General features: G+C 35.9%; 1 protein-coding gene across 1 annotated transcript in view; it reads left to right on the top strand.

Moving 5' to 3' along the window:
- Positions 1-2106: 2106 nt before the first annotated feature.
- Positions 2107-26572, top strand: part of wdr95 (WD40 repeat domain 95) — a 44207-nt gene continuing 19741 nt past the window's right edge. The window contains exons 1-10 of the mRNA XM_051665498.1: positions 2107-2174; positions 3079-3355; positions 17624-17677; positions 17781-17864; positions 22909-22974; positions 23334-23564; positions 24013-24098; positions 25304-25396; positions 25583-25628; positions 25727-25773. Coding sequence (XP_051521458.1) covers positions 2107-2174; positions 3079-3355; positions 17624-17677; positions 17781-17864; positions 22909-22974; positions 23334-23564; positions 24013-24098; positions 25304-25396; positions 25583-25628; positions 25727-25773 — 1052 coding nt within the window. The remainder of the gene's footprint in view (positions 2175-3078; positions 3356-17623; positions 17678-17780; positions 17865-22908; positions 22975-23333; positions 23565-24012; positions 24099-25303; positions 25397-25582; positions 25629-25726; positions 25774-26572) is intronic.

Below are 26572 nucleotides of genomic sequence, written 5' to 3' on the forward strand. Positions count from 1 at the left end.
CTAGATATCCTGTGCTCTGGTTTAAAACATCGCTTCTACGTGTTCGAAATTATATTCCCTGTCCATATCTTCTAAATATAACCAATACAGTATAAAAACACCTAACTTCTACTCTGCAGAAAAGGGAGATGTGAAGACATTGCAGCACATAGCTAGCCCCTCTGATCAAGAATGGAAGATAAAGAGTCCTTGTGTATTCTCGCATGCTCCCCCCAAACTGCAGAGGATGTCCACTGAGGATGACCGCCTGACCTGGGCCTTTATGAAGATGGCATTTTGAACCATGAAAACTGCATGAATCACTTAGTGTATTGTTTTTTTTAACTGTTATGATTTTCCTTCAGGAGGTAGAACACACCTGCCACACAGTGGACATTTCACTTCGGAACTGCCCTGAGACTTGAACCACATAATTTTATTTTGCAAAAACGTTGCAACAGTCACGCAATGCTCGTTGCATGGGAGATGGCACTTACAAATTGCGATGTCAGAGCACCCAGCCCCTTGAGACATAGAGAAAGATAAATATTATTTTTTTTTATTTTATTTTTTTAAACCAAATGAAGCTTTGAAGAAAGTTAGTACTGTTGTTGGTTTTGTGAATTGTTTTCTGAGGTTTGCTACCAAACCTTGCTGTTGGGCATATGTATGAATTCAATAAAATTCATAATTCATATTTACTCAGATTCCATTATTTTTATTATCATTATTATCGTCATTATCATTGCTGGTTTTATAGTTGTTATTATTATTATTAATAGTTGCCTAACAACAACAACAACAGTTCAGCAAATAGGGAGTAGAAACTCATAGATATTATTTAAATATGAAGGCAAGTGTAGAAATAAATGACATATACACATTTAATAACAAATGCCTTTTGTATTTATATACAGTATATATTTGCAGTATGCATGATAATTTTTTACTTTATAACTGTCCAATCTGTAGAGGTAGTAGGCGTTTAGAATAAAGTTTAGTTTCTCACTTCGTGCATACAGTCTTGAATGAATACATCACATTCAGTCGGGCGGTCACATACGGTCTAGTCACACAACTATTTCAACATATCCGAAGCTCAAATCAGATCCGAAATTACGCCTCTGCAGATGGTCGGAACATAGCCACCGTGCGACAGTCCATTTGAAATGACTGACTTCTGGTCTGTCATCTGTCCTTTGTCGAATACAGTAAAAGGGCGGCTTCAGTCCAGTAAGATGAAAGAAAAGGATCTGCAAAAATGTAATGAGTACTTTTCAAGTTTAAATAAAATTGTAAGGAGTAAAAAGTACTATTTTTTCTTTGGAAATGTAATTAAGTAAAAGTACAAGCATTCTGTTAAATTGCACTCGAGTAAAGTACAAATCCCCAAAAATAATACTTAAGTATTTTTACTCAATTACATTACACCCCTGAAAATAATTGCTAATGGTTCGATCTCTTATGTTCTAAAATTATTCAATAATAACACTCCATTAGTGCTGGAAATTATGTTTTTAACAGAACCAGTGTCTGTCCTATTCTTGTTCAAAGTGATATAGTAAAGTCATAAAACTTATCCGATGTCAGGTGAACTACTAATTTCACAGTTAAGAGTTATGCATGTGCACAGCAAACTAAAACTGTGGGAAAAAAACATTTCATCACCATTTCTCCCATTAAGTCTAAATTTACTGAAAAAGAGGTTTCATAATTGTCAAATAAGGATGTTGAAGTGTTTTGCATTAAGCAATTCAATATACATCATAAGTAGAAGACTGAATCTTAAAAAAGGAAGAAAATCAGTTTATGGTGAACAGAATTTTTAGAAAGTGCTGTTTCATGAAGCACTATATCCACTTTATTTATTTTTGTTTAATAAAGGGGATTTAATTGTTGCTCCTCCAAAGTGGTTTTAAATAACAAAATAAGCTACAGCACATACTACAAGGAGCCATCCCACTCTGTTTTGTGTATCAGGTAACCTGAGACTCAGGTGTGCTGTGCCTGTAGCTCTGGGTAGATCGGCACGCAGCTATGGCGTGTGCAACAAAACAAGCAAGCAGCCTCTAAGGAGAAAGAAAGCCAAACCAAGTAGAATAAAGACGCTTTAAAATCTCTCCAGATATGCCGCTAGGCAGGAAACATCGGGCATCATCTGCTGGAGCCAAACTTGAGACCCAGAACAAGCCCAGGTATTCTGAAATATAATTTTTGTAGAGCTGCAACAGGTGTGACATGGCTCAATTGCTCAACACTACTTTGCAACGGCCACTGATAAATGAGACTAGTTTGTTGTGCTGTATGGCTTTTCATCTCAGTGTGATGACGTGGTTTGACACCATATTTGTATTTAGGGATTTTCAAGCATCTGACTTTCTGTATTGCTCCTCCTGTTGTTCATAGTGTTTACTGTTGCTAGGCATTGACAAGATAAATGCTGGTGGCGTGTCAGAAGACTGTAACAGTCTCTGTCTTTGAGTAGTCATTCTTTTACATTGTTGAAGATATTGTTTGACTCTAATTTGATTCCATTCCACCCCTTGGCTTTCACTTTGCAATATGTAACATGGTTGGTGTACCTGGCAGTTTTGCCATTAAGGTTTGCCACTTGCATTTTTAGTCTTTTCCAGATTATTATGGCATACAACATCAAAAATAATATGTATGTACTATATCTCTTATCTTTTGCTGCTATACAACATTATCCATACAGAACTACTACCTTATTTCAACAAAAGAATGTTCTCCCATTAGCCATGAGTAAAGACAAAGTAGTTCATGGTTTGAAGCTAATTTAGTTAGATTATTAAACTGAAAACACCAATTTATAAGATATTTATTGTTCTTTAAAATGTCCTGCCACATGTTTCTTAAACATATAAACTTTACAAATGGGGTTTAGTTTCATAATCAGTTTTCAAAACTGTTTTCAGGTCTTAAGCTCTGTGTAATGCTATGTGTGTAGTAACAGAAATCTGGCATGCCTGTAGTCTTTACTTAAGAGAAAGGTAATGTGGTGGAATGGGATGAGGAACATTAATAACCACCTATCTTATAAAATAATAATAATAAATTCAAAACTACGTTCTTATGCAGTATTTTGACAGAGCTTGGACCAGTGAATGGAGCTGCTGGGCAGAACCAGAAGAGGGGCTTGGGGTATAGACAGCGAACTGCCGGGGTGTCCCCTTCTGGTGGGTCCATCCTCAGTAATACAGGCCCTACTGAGAGGAGCCCAAAGCTTCCTGATTGGCTAAAGATGGAGCTCCTGAAGCAAAAACCTAGGCGACACTCTCTTACCCTGGGAGACAGCACTAAACTCATAATGCGCCAAGGCTATAGAGATCCGGCCTACACACTTAATGAGCTCAAGGTAAAAGTCAAAAGGTCACACTTGAGCAACATCTGCTGCTTGGTTTTATTTCCAAACAAAAATGTTCACTTGATTATATGGCAATTTGCCTCAGCATCTTCTGTATGCAAATTATATGTTATAATGACAGGTTAGAGAATTGGCCAGCTGGACTGAGACACTCCTCACAGATCAAAATAAAATTATTTGCAATGTTCTAATGGATGAAAGAATATTCTTTCACCCATTAAATCACTGCAAATAATTTGATATTCAATATGGGCCTTATGGATCTGTGAGGAGTGTCTCAGACACTTGTGTCGTGACTCTGGAGTTGCCATGCCTTTGCTGACTGCTACAGACTCTCTATCAACGACAAACACCTCGGAATGGCACCTCTGAAAAGAATTGGTTTTGAGAAAGTGTCAAGAATTATGGACAGGTGTTTATCAGACTTGTTTGAAACAAGGCGCTGTACTGACACTCGCGGTAAAACTGCGCGAAACATTCTCAAAATATCCCCCCAAAATATGCAAACGAGCATTTATTGATATTTTCAATTCAAAAAGGCATTAATCTTTTCATTAACTGAATGAAATAAAAATACATGTTTTGCGTTATTGCATTTTAACACATGCATTTGTGGGCGTACATTTCACTCCGCCCACTTCCGCACAGACTCCTCCCTCCTTTTCATTCCATGCATTGTGTTTTGCATTTTTCAAAACTGTTGAAATAACTGACCTTTATAGCACCATTGAACTCAAAGATTATATCATACTATATCAATCTTAGGTAAGTTAATGAAAGGGTGCTAAAGCATCCTTTAGTATATGTTTCTAACCATTGCATAGTTTTGAATTACTTATTTATTATTTAATTATTTTAAAATATATATATTTTTTATGTCGCAGGTTTTTAATGTCTTTGTAACGTTACCAAGTAGTGACATTTTGGTCAGACCCATTCGTGCTCTTGACCTCAAGGTGTCACTGGAGTACAATAGATACATAGGCACTTAGGAAATTCATTGCAAATGGCACAGCCAAAACAAAGTTGGGCCTTTGCCAGAAACGACATTTTGAATCAAAACCAGAATCCATTAATTAATTAGCTGTCTGACCTTTGGATAGGCACCAGATCATGGCAATATCTTATGACCACTGAATGGATGACCTGACACAATAGACTTGCATTATTTACATCTGCAGAGTGCTTGAGCTTGTACCAGAGTAAGCTAAACCGATGGGGTGCCCATCAAACCGAAATGTGTGTGTGCTGCAGTCAGTTTGCCATCTGACTGCACACTGAATTAGTCATAAAAGTTTAAATCTATAGCCTACCTGTCATGAGTATTTAAGCTAATCCCTTTGCCAAACATTTTCTAAAGTAAGTAATCAATCACTGTTACAGTATCAAGTCTCATTACTGTCATATTGTAAGAATTATTTGCAGTTTGAACTTTTATTGGTGAGACTCTGTTGCGTTATTTTGGAGCTGAAGATGATAGAAAATGCACAGTATAGCATTCCTTTTATTTATTCATTTACTGTATTTACTTACTTGGCTGTCATCACACAGTTCAATTTGTGTCTGTGGGGATCTGGTGGGCTGAAGTTGCAAGCAGTTCAGTTGTTAGGGGATCTAGAATGCTGGACATACTGGATAGGTATTGTGAACCTAAATCATGTTCTCTGAACCATGAGGCACTTGTGTAGATCTGGCTGTCTGAGGAAGAAATCTTAGGTGGTAGAAATAAAAGGCTAATTCTGTTGCTTATAACTGCTTTTATCCAAAGAACCTTACAGTACAGTGCCCCTAAGCTATTTTGGGTACACTGAGATATTTGACTGACATGTAATCTCTTGATTCCCAGCAGACTGATGAAGCAATGATCTTTTTGGGCCACAACATTAAATAAAAGGCAAACTCCAGTTTCATTTTTTTAGATGCTGGCAGGTGCCATTGGGTCATCCAACAAATTTCAAACAAAATACATGCACTATGATCTTTGTCAATCCTATGGAAGTAAATTCATGACTAAAGTCTTTGAAGCATAAAAGCATGTTGAATTGCTCTAATCGAAAAAAATAAATGCATTGTATTATCAGTGCTTACATTTAAATGCGTTGAATTTACTGTGCTTGCATTTTGCGAGGCGAGGAATTTAACATTGTTGTATTTTTAAGCATTGAATATTTCATTTGGAAACATTTCACAACTAATTTAATTATTAAAAATTCAACAATATATATATATATATATATATATATATATATATATATATATATATATATATATTCACCTTCCAAAGTTAATTTACAAAATATTTAGTTAATTTGAAAATACAATCTAGATTTTTCTACAGGTAAAATTCAGCCCGTTCTATTTCGCTCAACAAAATTCACTTCCTTAAATTCAGTGGTTCAAATTTGTTTGGAAATTCAAACTTCCACATCTGGTAACTGCAGGAAAAGCAGAGTACCGGTGCACAATCTCCACCTGATGCTATTCGTTCTCACCAGTAGGTGGTACAATGCAATTGGCTGTTGACTGCTGAAGACCAAAGCTACAGGTTGAGAGAACAGCCATGTATGTTTTGATAGTTTGTTTTTCAATTTGAAAAGAAATGAACAAAAATGAGAAAATTAAATAAAAAAGTATATTACAATAAAAATAATAAATGAATGAATGAAAAATTAATTAGGTCTAAATCAATAAACAATAGGCCTACCTTTGTGCACGAGTTGGTTCAAAGTGGACGCATGATATTGTATTAAATTCAAAAGGAATGATGTAGATGTTATACTGTATTTATGGGGAAATTGTCTATCTTGGCACATCTTCCCACATTCCTTCTCTTTAACGAAGGGCAATGTTACACGCACATTGTTCTGCATTGATATCACTGGTATCAGTTTGGGCGCAAAGTGCAGATCTCCACTTAATCAGTGAATGTTTGTACATTTACCCTATGATAGTGCTTCCACAGCGTTTTGTGTCACGGTTTCAGGAGCAGCTGTTGCCATATTTACAATGAACAAGAACTCCATTGTGCCAAGTCACAGACACATATTTGTATTTACTAAAACCAACATAATTAAACACAAATTTCGTTATCCAAAGTCTTTTTGGATCTGTTTTACCTTACCTCAAGGAGAAATGCCCTGTCAACACTCTTTAATTAATATGCAGTTGACCACAGATTTTAAACTGGGCTCACTTTGTTTCTTTAACTGCTGCACTTCATATAGTAGTTAAATAAAATCAGCAGATAGTCAATTAAATAATAGAAGTCAGTTGAATCATAACCGGTTGTTACATGAGATAAACAAATGATAAAATAAAAACAGCACTTCGGTTTATTGTTGATTTGTTTATAATTTAATTACAATTAAGTAAAATATTTTTGGGTATGGTTTATGATAAGCATTGACAAAATGCCACCCACTGAAATCAGTTCATTTTAAAATTAGGTTTCATTTTGCAGTTTATTTTAACCTGGCAAATCAACTTGTGCACATCATATGCTCCCAAGCCATGGCTTTCAAATAATGGCTGGGTTTCCCAAAGCACTAAGCAAGACGTTAGTAGCACTTAAATAGTACTTCGTCTCTATGGCGCGTTTCCCAAAAGCATAGTTATCTAAGTAGTTTGTAAAAACGTTCATAAAGCTTTGAACCACTCTTAAATCCATTAAGTGCAACTTAAACATATCTTTCTGGCATCTTTCACAGTTTATCAAAGAAAATGGGACATTTAATAAATTGTATTAATATATTTTGATCATTGAAAAGCCATTGTAAACTATTTCAGAGGATTAAAAAGTGTGAATTTCAACAAATGTTAAAGGCTGAAATCAATGTTTATATGGAGACCAACTAGTCCTCAGTATCCACTGTGGGCATGGCTTGGGTCAGTTCTAAGCCATTCTTAGGGGTCAGATCATCCAGTATGCCTCATTCATCAAAAAATTCAAAGCACGAGAACTCGTGGAGTTGGAAGGGAATATTAAAAGCACCGAGGCAGAGCTGAAGCGCCGAATGTCGTCTGATGGCCACAGAGAATTGACCCGATTGAAATATAGATATAATACTATTTTGTCACAGAAGGTGGAGTTTTGGCTATTCAGGGCAAGACAGTTATACGTTGAGTCGGGGGACAAAGCAGGGAATCTTTTGGCTAGATATATAAAGCAGAGAGAGTCTTTTTCTACCATTCCCTCAGTGAAATCTGCTGGTGGTGAAATTTTTACCTCGGCCATTGATATTAATAATGCTTTTAAAGAATTCTATCTTGATCTCTATAGCTCCATGTCTTCGTCTACTGATGAAGATATTAGAAATTTTGTGGAACCATTAGAACTCCCTAAACTGACGACTGAGCAAAAAAATGATCTTGATTCTGAGATATCCTTGGAGGAGCTTGGCAAGGTAATTAAGGCCTTGCCTACAGGCAAGTCTCCAGGGGACAGATGGCTTTGCCGCTGAATTTTTTAGATCTTATGCTACAGAACTGGCTGCACTTTTGTTAGAATTTTATACAGAATCATTAAAGAATGGAAAGCTTCTGCCAACCATGACACAAGCCCGGATAAGTTTGATTCTTAAAAAGGACAAAGATCCAAGCGAGTGTAAGAGTTACCATCCAATTTCCCTGATCCAGCTAGACGTAAAAATATTGTCAAAAATTTTGGCTAACCAATTTTGTAAAGTTATGACATCTCCTATACATATAGATCAGGTGGGGTTTATTCAGGGCCACAGCTCTTCTGACAACATTAGGCGTTTCATCAATATTATGTGGTCATTGGCGAATGATCAGACTCCCGTCGCTGCCATCTCACTTAATGCCAAAAAGGCGTTTGATATGGTAGAATGGAGTAATCTTTTTAAGATTTTGGAAATATACAGGTTCGGGAATACTTTTGTTGGATGGATTAGGTTACTTTATAGACAGGGTTGGGAGGGTTACTTTTTAAATGTATTCCACTACAGATTACAGAGTACATGCTGTAAAATGTAATTTGTAACATATTTAATTAGATTACTCAAGGTCAGTAATGTATTCTAAATACTTTGGATTACTTCTTCAGCACTGGTACATTTTTTTTAACTTGTTTTGACTATAAAAACTCTGCCAGTACAGTAAGACAAAATACACGTTAAAAATACATTCTCTGAAAAACCTAAATATCTTATGCAGTGTTGTTTCTAAAAAAAGATAAATCAAATTGATATTGTTTTAAGGATTTTTAGATATTTTTACAGGAAAACAATACAAAAATTATTATCAAGAATAAAAAAAATTTCCCTAATATCTAATGTCTTACTAGAAAAAAAGAAATTATGATCCAACGTGAATTTTCTTGATAAAAAAATATGATCGTGCCTGGTAACATGTGCATGTAAAATGGCTAGAAATAGCATTTTAGCTTAGTGTAAAGCTGACAATTTACACAAGGTTTATTTCTACTTCTTGTGCTCCAAACTTACTTCAAACGTACTTCTCTGTCTGCTCATATGAATGCCACACATCATAAGAAAGTGTTTCACCGCTGTTCAAATGCACTTTGGATCGCATAATTTATATGTATAAAATTTTCCACCTGAAAGGACTAAATATTAAATGAAACAAATGACAATAAAATGCAAAGTAATCTCTTCAGTAATCAAAATACTTTTTGAATGTAACTGTATTCTAAATACCAATGATTTAAATTGTGACTGTAGTGGAATACAGTTACATATATTTTGTATTTTAAATACGTATTCCCGTTACATGTATTTTGTTACTCCCCAACCCTATTTATAGACACCCGGTAGCGGCGGTACAAACAAATGGATTCATTTCAGAATATTTTACTCTGGACAGGGGCACCCGGCAGGGTTGCCTTCTTTCCCCATTATTGCTCTGTCTTGCCCTGGAACCATTAGCAGCTGTGATAAGAAAGGAAGATGATTTTCCAGGGGTGGTGGCGGGAGGTATGGCACATAAGATTTAGCTTTATGCAGATTATATTTTATTATTTGTCTCCGACCCCACTAGATCAATGCCTTGCCTCCACAGTGTTCTCAGGATACAGAGTCATTTGGTCTAAATCTGAAGCTTTGGCTCTGACAGCGTACTGCCCAGTAACAGCTTTTCAGCCAGGTGCCATCCAGTGGCCCAAACCGATTTTATACAGATTTTATACGAATTTTATACAGAATCATTAAAGAATGGAAAGCTTCTGCCAACCATGACACAAGCCCGGATAAGTTTGATTCTTAAAAAGGACAAAGATCCAAGCGAGTGTAAGAGTTACCATCCAATTTCCCTGATCCAGCTAGACGTAAAAATATTGTCAAAAATTTTGGCTAACCAATTTTGTAAAGTTATGACATCTCCTATACATATAGATCAGGTGGGGTTTATTCAGGGCCACAGCTCTTCTGACAACATTAGGCGTTTCATCAATATTATGTGGTCATTGGCGAATGATCAGACTCCCGTCGCTGCCATCTCACTTAATGCCAAAAAGGCGTTTGATATGGTAGAATGGAGTAATCTTTTTAAGATTTTGGAAATATACAGGTTCGGGAATACTTTTGTTGGATGGATTAGGTTACTTTATAGACAGGGTTGGGAGGGTTACTTTTTAAATGTATTCCACTACAGATTACAGAGTACATGCTGTAAAATGTAATTTGTAACATATTTAATTAGATTACTCAAGGTCAGTAATGTATTCTAAATACTTTGGATTACTTCTTCAGCACTGGTACATTTTTTTTAACTTGTTTTGACTATAAAAACTCTGCCAGTACAGTAAGACAAAATACACGTTAAAAATACATTCTCTGAAAAACCTAAATATCTTATGCAGTGTTGTTTCTAAAAAAAGATAAATCAAATTGATATTGTTTTAAGGATTTTTAGATATTTTTACAGGAAAACAATACAAAAATTATTATCAAGAATAAAAAAAATTTCCCTAATATCTAATGTCTTACTAGAAAAAAAGAAATTATGATCCAACGTGAATTTTCTTGATAAAAAAATATGATCGTGCCTGGTAACATGTGCATGTAAAATGGCTAGAAATAGCATTTTAGCTTAGTGTAAAGCTGACAATTTACACAAGGTTTATTTCTACTTCTTGTGCTCCAAACTTACTTCAAACGTACTTCTCTGTCTGCTCATATGAATGCCACACATCATAAGAAAGTGTTTCACCGCTGTTCAAATGCACTTTGGATCGCATAATTTATATGTATAAAATTTTCCACCTGAAAGGACTAAATATTAAATGAAACAAATGACAATAAAATGCAAAGTAATCTCTTCAGTAATCAAAATACTTTTTGAATGTAACTGTATTCTAAATACCAATGATTTAAATTGTGACTGTAGTGGAATACAGTTACATATATTTTGTATTTTAAATACGTATTCCCGTTACATGTATTTTGTTACTCCCCAACCCTATTTATAGACACCCGGTAGCGGCGGTACAAACAAATGGATTCATTTCAGAATATTTTACTCTGGACAGGGGCACCCGGCAGGGTTGCCTTCTTTCCCCATTATTGCTCTGTCTTGCCCTGGAACCATTAGCAGCTGTGATAAGAAAGGAAGATGATTTTCCAGGGGTGGTGGCGGGAGGTATGGCACATAAGATTTAGCTTTATGCAGATTATATTTTATTATTTGTCTCCGACCCCACTAGATCAATGCCTTGCCTCCACAGTGTTCTCAGGATACAGAGTCATTTGGTCTAAATCTGAAGCTTTGGCTCTGACAGCGTACTGCCCAGTAACAGCTTTTCAGCCAGGTGCCATCCAGTGGCCCAAACCGACCATTAAGTATTTGAGCATTTTATTCCCAGCAAATTTGTGTGATTTAGTTAGAGTTAATTCTGCTAATTCAGAGTCTGGGGGCCAGAGCTTCAACATCTCTTAAGAGATTATGGGAGAAAGATTTAAACTTGGTATTGGAGGAGGGAGTGTGGGCTAGGATTCTAAAAAACATCAAGTCTACATCTAGAGATGCAAGGGTGTGTCTGATGCAATTTAAGATTTTACATAGAGTCTATTGGACCCCCTCTAGATTATATAGGCTTGGTCTTAAAGACACACCCACCTGCTGGTGATGCAAATCAGAAGATGGGGACATAACCCATGTTTTTTGGGGATGTGTTAAGACCCAAGAATTTTGGTTGAGGGTTCAGAGCTTTATGTGCGATGTATTGGACACTCAGTTTTCATTTTGCCCCAGACTCTGTGTCTTAGACGATGGGGCGGTCATTAATATTGGGGATAGTCATTTAAAAAGTTGTGTCCTAGCCAGAGTTATGATCGGCAGACAAATTATCCTCAGGGGGTGGAAGTCGGCTGGGGCACCCTCGTTTCGGGAGTGGTGTGAGGAGATGGGCGGGGTGGCAGCATTTGAGGAGGAGATTTTTAGAAGGCTGGGAAAATGGGATTTGTTTGATAGGAAATGGGGTGGATATTTGTCTTTTTTGGAGGTTCCTTGGGGAGGGGCAGTGGAGAGGGATTTCTAGTTTAGATGTGTATGTGCATTTTTGTTGTTTTTTGAAAGTATACTTTTTTTATTTTATTTTTATTTTTTTATATATATATAATTGTTGGTGACCACTGTAGTGCATGTTTGTGGGGGGTGGGGTTTAATGTATAATTGTTTCTTTATTTTATGTTGTGTTTGTCACAAATGGAATCAAACAAAAAAAAATAAAAAAAAATAAAGGAGATTAGAGAGAGAGTGTGGAATGAGAGATTCCCTCTCTCACTTCCTCCTCCTCTTCCTCCTCCCCCCAATGTATGTATCAAATCGGCTATTTACAAGGCAGTAAGGGTACAAGTAGCCTGCACAGTGCCTCACACTCTAACCAGATGATTTATTAATATTTGGACAGGTCTATGAGTAGTTCAATACTGATGCCCATCATATTAATCCTGTTCTGTGTGCATTTGTTCAGTTTCCAGCCAAAGGAACAAAACTTTAGGCTATGTGAGAGCCCCTTATGATTCACATCACGTATATTCACGTTACATGCATTTATTGCATCACTTTCATTCTTCTATATGATTGAGCATCAATACATATGAAACTCCATCTTACTAAAGCCATCATTATTTCTTTAATTAAATTCTGTAATAGTTAATCAATTTTGACAGCTCGACAAGTTTACAAACAACTTGTTTGATAGTATTTCCATATTATTTTCAAGTTGAGAAGACAATCTCCTGGACATAGCCTACTGGCCAATGTAATCATCACCTTTGGACAGGACAGCTCCCGTAACGAAGCACTTAAAGGAGACCTATTATGCCCCTTTTTACATGATGTAATATAAGTCTCAGGTGTCCCCAGAATGTGTCTGTGAAGTTTCAGCTTACAATACCCCACGTATCATTTATTATACCATGTTGTAAATGCCTCTTTTTGGGTGGAATCAAAAACACGCTGTTTTCGTGTGTGTCTCTTTAAATGCAAATGAGCTGCTGCTCCCTGCCCTCTTTCCGGAAGAGGGCTGTGCCTTTACAGCTGGTGCTTCTGATACTATAGCAACAACAAATCAGAACCAATATGACTGACACCATAAATACCAGAGTTCAGCCAGATATGTATGAGCAACCGTAAACGACGCAAAACATAGGCATTTTGAGTTTGTGATAGTGCTTCTTAAGTAGAAAATCACTTCCTGCCCTCCATCTGCATTTCACGCCACAGCAACGCAGTGACATGATGTCATGTGCAAACAAGCTATAACGACATAGCTCTGGTCTCCGTGAATACAGTCAGAGACAATGGTAACTTTAGCTGCATTAGCCGTGGAATCAGCTAACAAGCACTTTCGGAAAGGCGATTTGCAAACATTCACAAATATAAAGTGCGATACTTACAGCTTCAGGATATAAAGCTGGAACAAGAACAGTTGGTACTGATCCATGCTTGAGAGTCAAATTTTTTGAAAATCCTGCTTTATATTGACCCTCATTCACAAAGCAGTCCGGTGTAAAATGATTTGCACAAACATACATGAATTTTGGTATTTTTTGGGGCACATTTGCTTCAAAAACAAAACTTGTCCACTGCATCTTCAGTGGCTCTGATGCTGGGAGTACATGAAGACTCTTATGTTCACTTTTACAGCCAACAACAGAACACTTATGATGCTTACGAAGCAGAGACATTATTCTTCTCACTGTAGCTGCTCCAGCATGGAAAAAAATGGCGGACAGTGTGTCGATCACTCAGGGGAGGATCTATGATAATAGGGTGGAGTCCGTCACCAGTCGTGGGTGTGGCCTGCTCTAAAGTGACATCACTTTAGAGCGGATACGAAAACCAATCATTTTGAGACACTGTTTTTGATTTATAGAAATATAAGGAAGAGGGGTGGGTGGACTTTTAACATTGTAGGGTTGTTGTGTACACACACTGCCGACTCACATTTATGTTCAAACACCATGTAAAAGTGAATTTTGCATAATAGGTCCCCTTTAAGTTCGACATTATAACGAGCAATCTACTTTCAGCCATTTGGCCCCGTTTCACTGCCGGCCCACCGGGAAAAGTCCCGGTTCTCTCTATGGCCAGGCCGCCCCTGGCAGTATGCAAAAACAAGAGCAGGAGAAATTGAGAGGCGATCAAATAAAATGCAAAATATTATTCTGTTTGCCTGACAAGTCATGCTTGTGAGTCCTTTATCTAGATGCTTGACTTGAAGAGACCAAGCTTAAAGATGTTGAACTTTGACACAGTAACACTGAATTCAACATGTTTCTTGTAGAAACACCATGCCATGTGTTCCTCTAATAGACTATTCATATTAGTAGTTGATAGTTAATGTAAATTAATATAATAACATTATAATGAATATAATGTATAATGAATGTTAATACAAATATTTATTAAAATGGTTGTATTTATTCTTGTAGTGTTTACTACAAAGCAGGAAATAGGAAAATGCATATTCTTTGGTGTGTTGGAGTTTCAGAAATGGCTAGAATTTACCTGAACATGAATATTAATAGTAATATAAGATGTCATTATTATTTTAAAACGTGGTATGGGAATGGGATTGATTATCTATCTATGATCTATCTATGTTTAAGTTTCTGTACTTGTAAAACACAAAACAATTAAGTTAAGGATGTTTGAAGGTGAATTTAATTTGGTCAATGCTAAGGGTTAGTCTCAGTCTCAGACGGCATGAAATTGCCACATACCATTCACAGCAAGCATGATGTAAATTGCAGCATAAATTGCAAGAGCTGTCAGAAAATCCATTCTGATTGGCTGGCAGCTCTTATGAGGTGCACAGGTTTTTATCACTTTATCAGATAAAAAAGTGTTGTTTAGAAGTTACTAGGCTACAACAATGAGCACCTCTGTGGAAGAACTAGTCGAAAACTACTTGACTTTTGATTAGATTTGACAAAGCCTGCAAAAAAAAAAAAAAAAAAAAAACATTCAAGGGGCCTGCAAAAGAAATGTTGCCTATGGCCTCTCAATGTCTATAACCGGCCCTGAATCACTGATTGCTGTGTAGGTAGACATAGGCATAATGAAGTAGGATGACCACAGTATTAAATTAATATGTAAGATGTAATTATTCCATTAATATGATTTGCTGGAACATGTACTTTTTTTATCTAACATTGTTCCATGGTGAAAACTGAGCCTTGTTTTTTATTTATTTATTTATTTTGCATTTCCTGAACTATGTCCATATCTGCATAAAACCAAGAACTTCTACACAGTTGAGGATTTTTTAAATCAGAAATGTATGACAGAAATAAAAATTGAATAAACATTAAAATAATCTTATCTAGGCTAACATTATATTAATTACTTAGATTGCTCGTTATAATGTAGAACTTAAATGCTACTTTACGGGAGCTGTCCTGTCCAATGCTGAAACCTTGACCAGTATGTCCAGGAATTTGTCTTCTCAACATGAAAATAATGTGGAAGTACTGACAAGCATGGAAATTATATGTCACCTTGTTGAGAAAGTTAATGACAATCATTGCATTTAATTAAAGAAATGGTGATGACAGGGTTTCAGACTGATGCTCAGCTTTATAGAGATTAATGATAGAAATGCATGTTTGTGAACACACTGAATGTGAATCATAATGAGGGGCTCTAATATAGCCAAAAGTTTGTTTCTTTTGCTGGAAACTGAATGCACACGGTATTGTCATTTTTCTATTTCATAAAATGCATCACACATTTATTTCTTTTCCTAAACTAAGTTTTTGAATCAGTGAATGTAAAATCTGGTGTAGTACTTTTTGTCAGTTAGTGCAAATTGTCCCTTCATTTACTTGTGCATTTTTCTTCTGGATTTTGGAAAATAATTATGTAACGTTTTAAAATAATTTAATAAAATTTTATTGCTAAATATTAAGCCTAATATTTTGATATATTAACAGGCCTACCAACTCCATTGATAAAAGTGTCATTAATTTGTTTAGGCTAATCAATTCATTATAATGTAACACGGGGCTAAATAGAAAATCAATTTAGTGCTAAAAAATTTTACATTTGTGAATGGCAATTGTTGTTAAAGTTACAAAAAATTTCACTTTATTGTGCTTCAGTTCTTGCACACAGTTTTCCCTTGGCACACCCAAAGTCTTATTTCTGGCTATGGCTTTCCAATGATCCAAATATATCAATACAAGTTATTAAATGTTTCTTATTCTCTGATAAACTGTAAAAAATGCAAGAAAGATACATTAAAGTTGCACTTACGAATTTAGAGCAGCTCAAACTCCTCGTTACGTTTTTACGTTACTACTTTGATAGCGATGCTTTTTGGTAAACGTGCCGTAGAGATTAAGAATTTCTTTAGTGATGCTAACGTTCTACTTAGTGCCTTGGGAAACCCAGCCATGGACAAATAAGTGAAATGAGACAAAATTTTCCAATTCAGGACTGGTCACCCAACTACATTATACGTAATACCTACCTACACAGCAATCAGCTCTTCAAACATTTGAGCTGTGTAATAACCTGGATAATGTATCGGCAATCATTTTATAAAAATTTTTAAAAGCCAGTGCATTGCACATAATGGTCTGCACTTCACTACAATGGTCCAGTGGGTCTCGCTGGGTGCGCAGCTTCACCACACCTTTTGATAGAGATTTTGATAGCTGACAGCTAAATAAAACAGGCTGTGTGTCTAAGAAGTAAGTTTGCGTGCAGATGCGAGGGACATCAATGGGCTTTTTCTAAAACAGACAACTAATATTTCTATGGCACATGCAGGTTGCAGAACCCATGCCCACACAGAAGAAAGTTGACACGAAGCCCTGTCTATACCCTTCCCTGACTAGTACGGTTTGTGTCACAGGCATTCCTTAGTCCGATTGTTTAATGAGAGAGAGATAATATGTAGTTGCAATAAAAGTTGAGCAGCAGTGGATAATTATTCTTTTGAGGAACTGATGATGACGTGGGATGACCAATCAGTGGAAAGGTGTGTTTTGTGCCCACCCACGTGTGCAAATCAAATATTTATCTATTTTCTACCCAAGAACAATTTTGAAAAACAGACTATCAAAACGTTCATTGCTGTTCTCTCTACCTGTAGCTTTGGTATTCAGCAGTCAACAGCCGATTGCATTCCACCACCTACTGGTGAGAACGTAAAGCACCAGTTGGAGATTGTGCATCAGTACTCTGCTGCTTTTCCTGCAGTTACCGGATGTGGAAGTTTGAATTTCCAACTGAATTTGAACCACTGAATTTGAGGAAGCGAATTTTGTTAAGCAAAATAGAATGGGCTGAATATTACCTGTCGAAAAAATCTAGATTGTATTTTGAAATTAACTGAATATTTTGGAAATGAACTTTGGAAGGTGAATATTTATTGTTGAAATTTTAACAATTAAATTAATTGTGAAATGTTTCCAAATGAAATATTCAATGCATAAAAATACAACAATGTTAAATTTTAGCCTCCCAAAATGCAAGCACAGTAAATCCAACGCATTTAAATGCAAGCACTGATAATACAGTGCATTTATTTTTCCGATTTGAGCAATTCAACATGCTTTTATGTTTCAGAGACATAAGTCATGAATTTACTTCCATACAATCCTCTTTATACCTTTCTCTGTAGTACTCAAGTTGAGACCTGCATTTATTGTGCTAATGTAAAGTGTGTTTTCTTTGCCTTATATACACGCTTTTTGAAATGTATATTAGTTTTGAAATGTATGCCTGATTTAATTTTTTTTAATATACCTTTTATATCCAAAACAGATTGAGCAGATGTTGTCCTGTGAAAATATAAAACAACTTAAACTGGCCTTTGATGTAAGTAAGTTGAAGTACTTATATCACAAGGAAATCATTTTATTATGTGAATACGACTGACAGATATTTCAGATAATTATTTGTTAATAATTCTCTTGTGCAGGAATTTGCAAAGAATGGCATTGATAAACTTGATTACCCACAATTTCGATCTGTTGTGAAAAAATGTCTGGGTTTACAAGAAGTTGTGAGTATTTTTCAAACCCTTGTCTTTCTTAAAGCCTTTTCAGGATGAAAACAGTTAAGATATGTTTACTTAATCTCTCTTTATAACTTTATACTGTAAATATCCTTAGAGGTATATCGTACATTTACAGTAGATTTCGGCTGCATCCGAAAGCTGGAAAATACTGCTTTTGGAGGCTGTTTACAGAGGTAGGATGAAAATAAGTTAAGTCAAGTCATTTTTATTTGTATAGCGCTTTTCACAACACACATCGTTTCAAAGCAGCTTTACAGATAATCATTCTTTAACAGACAATGAAACTGTAATATCTAAAAAGTCTTAGAATCATTATTGTGTAGTTTGATTAAATATGAGTGTAAATTATGTATAAGAATAAATCATTAAATAAGTAAATAATAATTGTATTTAGAACCCCAATGAGCAAGCCAAAGATGTTGGTTAATGGAGAAAAATAACCTTGGGAGAAACCAGGCTCACTGTGGGGGCCAGTTCCCCTCTGGCTAAACAGCTTGAATATAATGCCAATATTAGTTATTTGTGTGCAGTGCAAGTCATGGTTTAAAATTGGTAAACTAATTAAGTGTTAAGGTCCAGTGTTTAAACAAAAATTTTGTATGAACTATAATGAATGACTAATGTCTTTTAAATCCATCCTGGATTATCTGCAGAAGTTCACATAGATGCATTGTCCTTTGTTAGTTGGCTGATGAAGGCTTTTGTTGGCAATTAATTGATAGTCTATGTATTCCATTTCAAGAGTGTAGTCCATCAATAGACAAAGGTGGTGCAGGCAGAGATCAACGAGGTGCATCGCAGTACAGCTGGCAGGTAATTTCGGTGAGGTTCGGTGGGGTCCATCCTAAGTCCAAGGTTCAGGCAGTGGCATATGAAGTATCCGATGTCTTACAGTTGGAGTTGGCATCAGTTCATCCTTTGAAGTCCATCGTGAAAGACTGAAGGGATGTCTGGCTAGCACCGGCTGTAGTTTGTTGTCATCACTAAGCGACACGTAGCAGTGGAGTCTGACACCAAGTAGGAACGGAGCTGGATCTGGCTGGCTCTGGTAACATCGGGATATGAATCCCAGGATTGAGACAGGGAAACAAATAGAATAATATTAGCATACATGCCATTCAATTTATTGCAGAGTTATAGATTATGAGAAATGTTTCTGGTTCCGGCAGACCTAACTAAAGCAGCCTAATTGTGGGTTGATGGATAAATTAGGTGTATGCCTGGCTAAATAGATGAGTTTTTAGTCTAGACTTAAACTGAGTGAGTGTGTCTGTGTCCCTGAACAGTGTTAGGGAGTTTATTCCATAGTTTAGGAACCAAATAGGAAAAGGATCTACCTCCTTTTGTGGATTTTGATATTCTAGGAACTATTAACAGGCCAGAATTTTGTGATCATAATGAACGTGAAGGAATATATCGCGGCAGAAGGTCACTTAAGTACTGTGGAGCTAGACTATTCAAAGCTTTGTATGTAGTTAACAGAATTTAAAATTAATACGAAATTTAACAGCTAGCCAATGTAACAACGATAAAATGGGGCTAACATGATCATATTTCTTGGTTCTAGTCAGCACTCTGGCAGCTGCATTTTGAACCAATTGGAGTTTATTTATTGAACTTGCTGGACATCCTCCAAGTAATGCATTACAATAATCTAGTCTTGAGGTCATGAACTCATGAATACGTTTTTCGGCACCAGCAACAGAGAGCACGTGTCGTAACTTAGCAATATTTCTGAAGTGGAAGAATGCTGTTCTACAAACATTGGAAATGTGATTTTCAAAGGACAGACTGGTATCAAATATAACACCTAAGTTCTTCGCTGTAGAAGACGAAGAAACAGTACATCCATCAAGAGCCATATTATATTTTAGCGGCTTATTTTTTGAGGTTTTTGGTCCAATAATTAGTACCTCTGTTTTGTCTGAATTGAGTTGAAAGAAATTTATGGCCATCCAATCTTTGATTTCATTGATACACTCTGCTAATTTGAGAATTTTGAAATTTCATCAGGTTTAGAAGAAATATAAAGTTGGGTATTGTCGGCATAACAGTGGAAACTTATTCCACGATTCCTGATAATATCTCCCAAAGGAAGCATATAAGGAGAAAAGCAGAGGCCCTAAAATTGATCACTGTGGCACTCCATACTTTTGTTTGATTTGACAATTCCTTGTTTACACATACAAAGTGGTAGTGGTCTGATAAATTGGACCTAAATCATGCTAATTCAAGTCTACTGATGCCAATAATTCTCCAGCCTATTCAAGAGAATATCATGATCTATCGTGTCAAAGGCAGCACTAAGATCTAAAAGCACTAGAAGAGAAATGCAGCCGCGATCAGATGAAAAGAGCAAGTCATTTGTAACTCTGATAAGTGCAGTCTCTGTACTGTGATGGGGCCTAAATCCTGACTGAAATTGTTCATATATTCCATTTCTCTGTAGAAATGAGCATAGTTGGGAGGACAATACCTTTTCTAGTATTTTCAACAAAAATGGGAGATTTGAAATCGGTCTGTAATTAGCCCATTCTCCAGAATCATGTTGTGGCTTCTTAATAAGCGGTTTGATAACTGTCATTTTAAAGTTTCTTGGGACGTGTCCTAAGGATATCGAGGAGTTAATAATATTAAGAAGAGGTTCTGAGATTACAGGGAATGCCTCTTTTAAGAGCTTAGTTGGTATTGGATCTAACATACATGTTGTGGCTTTTGATTTTTTTATAAGTTTTGTTACAGTAGCTCTTCATGACCTATGACAGTGTAGGATTGAAGTTGCTTGTGAGGAAAATTATGAGACACTCTTTTCTGAGGTGCAGTGACATTTGATTACACAATTCCAATTTTATTTCTGCTGATTTCTTATTTATCAGTAAAGAAATTCATGAAGTCATTACTATTGTGCTGCGACGGAATATCTGGTTCAGTCGATGCTTTATTCCTATCCAATTTAGCCACAGTACTGAATAAACACCTAGGATAGTTGTGGTTATTTTCTATAATTTGCTATTATATGCTGGCCTGGCAGCTTTTAGTGCCTGTCTGTAGCTACAGACAGTATCCTTCCATGCACCATGAAATACCTCTAATTTTGTATTCTTCCACTTGCACTCCATTTTCCGAGCTGCTCTCTTGAGAACATGAGTGTGATCATTGTACCATGGTACGGGGCTTTTTTCTTTAATTTTCTTTAATCGAAGGGGGGCAACACTATCAAGAGTGCTAGAGAAGGCTGTATTTATATTTTCTGTTATTACATCAAGTTCTCCTAGACTTTTTGGCTTACTGAGTATGTGATACAATTCTGGAAGATTATTAGTGAAGCTATCTTTAGTGGTTTAAAGAATAGTTCTACCTGAACGATAGCATGGTGTAGATTGAGTGACATTAGCTGATCGAAGCAATCAAGAGATGAGGTTATAATCTGAGATGTCATTGCTCTGCAGTAGAATTTCTATAGTATCAACATCAACTCCATATGACAGAATTAAATCTAGCATATGATTATGGCAATGAGTTGGTCCTGTCACATTTTGTCTGACTCCAAGAGAGTTGAGAATATCAATAAATGCTAATCCCAATGTGTCATTTTCATTATCTATGTGAATATTGAAGTCACCAACAATTAAAACTCTATCTACAGTAACTACAAGATTTGATTTGCAAATTCACCAAGGAAATCTGAGTATGGCTTAAGTGATCTATATACTGTAGCAAGGGCAAAAGACAACAGAGATTTTTTATTTATATCTGACGGTGTCACATTAAGCATAATTAGTTCAAAAGACTTAAACTTATATCCTGTCCTCTGAGTAACACCAAAAACTTCACTGTAAATTGTAGCAACACCTCCTACTTGACCCTTCAGATGAGGCCCATGTTTATAACAATAACCTGAGGGAGTAGATTCATTTAAATTAATATATTCGTCCGGTTCAAGCCAGGTTTCAGTCAAGCAGAGCGCATCCAAACTATGATCTTTAATAATTTAATTTACAATTAGTGCTTTGATAGAAAGAGATCTAATGTTTAGTAGCCCTACCTTTATATGATGTTTATCTTAAAATGTTTTTTTTTTTTTTTTTTTTTTGAAAAAAGTACAACCTTGCTGGTTTGACATTAATCAATTTTTTTCTAAATGATTTAGTGAGGGGTTTGTGTTTGGTAGTTTGGGGAACAGACACAGTCTCTATATGATATCTAGGTGATACAGTCTCTATGTGTTGTTGTTTATGTGACCTGTGTGACATCTCAAGACAGCTAGCAGATGTTCGGATTAACCAGTTTGTCTGCTTCCTGACCTGGGCCCCAGTTAGTCAAATACTATCGCTATTAATACTATGAGCCAAATTACTAGAGAGGAGAGCGGCATCTTCCTTGGAGGGATAAAGTCCGTCTCTCTTTAGCAGGTCAGGTCTACCCCAAAAACATCCAATTGTCTATAAATCCTATGCTGTTCTCCGGACACCACACAGACATCCAGCTGTTCAGTACACTAACCTACTATAAACCTAGTCACCATGACGAGCAGGGAGGGGGCCAGAGCATATTACAGTGTCTGACATCGTTTTTGCAGGTTCACACACCTCTTTAACATTATCTTTAGTAATCTCCGACTGGTGAAGCTGGACATCGTTAGTGCCAACATGAATAACAATTTTAGGGATTTTTAGAGCTTCAAAGTTTTGCCCACCATTCACTTGCTTTGAATTGACCTACAGAGTTCAGATATTCTTCTAAAAATTATTGTTTTTGTTCAGCAGAACAAAGAAAGTCATACACATCTAGGATGGCATGGAAGTGAGTAAATGATGAGAGAATTACATTTTCGGGTGAACTATCCCTTTAAGGCATAAACTGAATAGGCAGCAAGTCAGCTGCCTTAGCTTTTGGATGCAGCCTCAGTTATAGTCTGACAATTGTGTAAATGGATTTATTAATAGATGCCTAATATGACTGAACACTGTTTTCTGTCTCACTGTCTTCCACCCATTATCTTGGCCTAACACTTCTTGAAATGCCACAGAAAGATGTTCAAATTCAGCAACTATTCATGAAGATTGATTACACTGACGATGGCAAGATTGAGTGGGTATGAATAATTCAAAGATTCCCCTTTAAATCTCAAACCCCTCTCCTCTTTTAATAGATAAACATACAATTATATACAAACATACAATTAAGTACATTTACAACTAAGTTTTTTATTTAATTCATAATTTTTTTTTTTAAGCAGATGCTCTCAGTAACATTTCCAATGAAATACTAAAAACAGTGCCATAGAGCTATTAGTGCAATGGAGTAAATGCCTTCTACAATATTATTTTGAACTGTTGGAATATGAAATGCTTTTTACAATAAAGCAGATCTGGATTTTTTAATTATTCCATCATTTTCAATAGACTGCAAATTCTGTTAAACTCTGTTTAAGTGTTTTTTCCTGTCTTTTAGCATGAGTTCTGCACATATATGCATCTGGAGGACAAGAAGAAGGAAGAAACTGTGCGTCGCAGTAAGATGGCGGCCTTCGCATTGCCTGCTAACATTAAGGCTCTTACCCGTGGTGAGCCCATCCTGAAAATCCATCTCATTCCCGATGGCACCATTGTCACTCTCAGAGAAGATGGGGTCGTCAGCTTCTGGACCACCAAGCTTCAACTGAAGAAGACCAAGAATGTGTTTGTGGGTTACCTGGTGTTTTTAGATATTCTAGCTGGATTAATTTTCATTGATTACATCTCATGAAATTAGATCCTGCATTTTTTTGTTTCTTAGGTTTCACGTATTAAAACATTTTAAAACAACAAGTATTTGGACATTTCTAGTTGTTAAACTTTGTTGAACATGACCGTAATGTGGTGAACTACCTGTTTTTGCTAGGACACCTGTAAACTTTAGGGGAACAAATGTTATAATTCCACTGAAACTTACTTTGGGAACAGTTGGTTAAAAGTAATACCAAAAATGGCTATTTCTGAGGAAAAATGTGCATTATTTGTTTGCATTTCATCTACTTTGTATGATATTTTAAGTGTGACATAAGTGTCCAAAAAGTGTTCAGATACTTTTGGGGGCCACTCTATATGCATCCCATATAAGATTTTCATAATGTCTCTTGTTCTATATCCAGGCAGAGAGACCAGTTGGTCGAAAATCAAAACGGGCAACTGATTCTGTGCTAATGCCAGAGTATAATATACTGATTATTGGAACCGGGTAAACAGCTTTTATGACACAATGTTTTTTGTTGTTTTTGTCTTTAATCTCTAGTATACTTAATCTTCTCAGCAAGATTTTTGCCCATGGCATGCTACTTTCCATGACAATGTGAAGAAATTCTGAAGACTGTGCTAGTTGTTGTTTTTCATGTGACTACAACGAATGGGGACCTGAAGCTTTTAAGCTTCAAAAAGTACATAAATTAAGTTATTAATAAATTAGGGTCTGTTTTTCACACAAAGCTATCATGTCGCTCGAAAAGACTTGGACTATTGCACACGATTCTAATGGACAACCTTTATGGTGCTGTGTCCTTTTTTCAGTCCTCAGTTATTGTAATTGCATGTAAAACAAATTTTACATGCAAATACATTTTCTCCTTTAAGCAGAAAAAGTAATTTTAAAGGATGACAGGATTTTCATTTTTGGGTGAACTGTTCCTTTAAGTGCCTTGCAACTTTAAAGGGATTGTTCACCCAAAAATGAAAAGTCTCTCATGATTTATTCACTCTCATACTATCTCAGATGTGTATGACTTTCTTCTGCTGAACACAAATTAAGATTTTTAGAAGAATATCTCAGCTCTGTAGCTCCTTTCAGTGCAAGTGAATGATGACTAGAAATCTGAAGTTCCAAATAGCAGATTAAAGCAGCAGAAAAGTAATCCATATGAATCCAGTTGTTAAATCCATACCTTCAAAATCGATATGATAAGTGTAGGTAAGAAACAGATCAATATTTAAGTCCTTTTTTCTGTAAATCTCCACATTCACTTTCATATCTGATGTGAAAGTGGAGATTTATAGTAAAAAAGGATTTAAATATTGATCTGTTTCTTACTCACACTTATCATATCGCTTCTGAAGATATGGATTTAACCACTGGAGTCTTATGGATTACTTTTATGCTGCTATTATCTGCTTTTTGGACCTTCAGATTTCTGACTTGCATTGAAAGGACCTACAGAGCTGAGATATTCTTCTAAAAAATCTTCATTTGTGTTCTGCAGAAGAAGTCATAGACATCTGGGATGGCATGAGAGTGAATAAATCATGAGAGACTTTTCATTTTTGGGTGAACTATTCCTTTAACCTACAGCTTGTAATTTTGTTCTGAGAGAAAACTTTTTAACACATCAGCTACATCTGATCTCAGCCTTTACCTCAATTAGTCCTAACAGCATCTCTTCCCACACTTTACAGAGCCAGAGAGATCCAGTTTTACGAGCTTCCCTCTTTGGCACCTTGCTGTCAACTGAGTTCACTTGAAACTGTGCCTTTAAACCTGGATTGCTGGTAAGCATAATCCAGACCCATAGCTGATCCAACATTTAAAGAAACAGTGACAATTTGAAACAACAGAGACTTATGTTGCATCGTGCATTTTTTATTTTAGTACTTCAATATTTACAATCAGAACAATTTGATCATATTTCAATGTTTGCTTTTCTTTTAATTAAAAATAAAATATTGCCTTGACAGTTCTACTGGCACACATGAATGTATCATTTTATATGGGGATACTCAGGTATGTGTATTCACAATGCGAAACAGATTCAGTTCAGAATGTATGAATTTCACATCATTATAATTTTTATATTAATCACAAAGCTTTTGGCATTCTAGGGCTGTGTGAATATCATATTAATGAAATCGGTCTGGGACACACTGAGGTAAACAGTTTTTTTTATAATCCTCATTTTTCATGTGCAGATTTTTGTAAAAACATGCAAGTCATGAATGCAGGCTCTTCATTTTCATAAATTAATGAATAAATGAATAAGTAAACCTTGACACAGGTCACTGGAGAGATTTGCTGAAAGACAACTGATCTGTCATAATAAGCATGTTATAATAATATGCTTATATATACACTGGCGGCCAAAAGTTTGGAATAATGTACAGATTTTGCTGTTTCAGAAGGAAATTGGTACTTTAATTCACCAAAGTAGCATTCAGCTGATCACAAAGTATAGTCAGGACATTACTGATGTAAAAACTACAGCACCATCACTATTTGAAAAAAGTCATTTTTGATCAAATCTAGACAGGCCCCATTTCCAGCAGCCATCACTCCAACACCTTATCCTTGAGTAATCATGCTAAATTCATAATTTGGTACTAGAAAATCACTTGCTATTATATCAAACACAGTTTAAATCTATTTGGTTCGTTAAATGAAGCTTAACATTGTCTTTGTGTTTGTTTGTGAGTTGCCACAGTATGCAATAGACTTGCATGTCTTAATGTCAATATTAGGTAAAAAATGCAAAAAGAAAGAAACCCATCAGTCAATAATTGTTTTGAGGAATGAAGGCTATACAATGCTTTAAATTGCCAAAAAACTGAATATTTCATACAAAGGTGAACACTAAAGTCTTCAAAGACAAAGGACAACTGGCTCTAACAAGGACAGAAAGAGATGTAGAATATCCAGATACAATTAAACAAGAGGATAAGTACATCAGAGTC

The sequence above is a fragment of the Myxocyprinus asiaticus genome, chromosome 31 (genome assembly GCF_019703515.2).
Source record: "Myxocyprinus asiaticus isolate MX2 ecotype Aquarium Trade chromosome 31, UBuf_Myxa_2, whole genome shotgun sequence".
Classification (NCBI taxonomy): Eukaryota; Metazoa; Chordata; class Actinopteri; order Cypriniformes; family Catostomidae; genus Myxocyprinus; species Myxocyprinus asiaticus.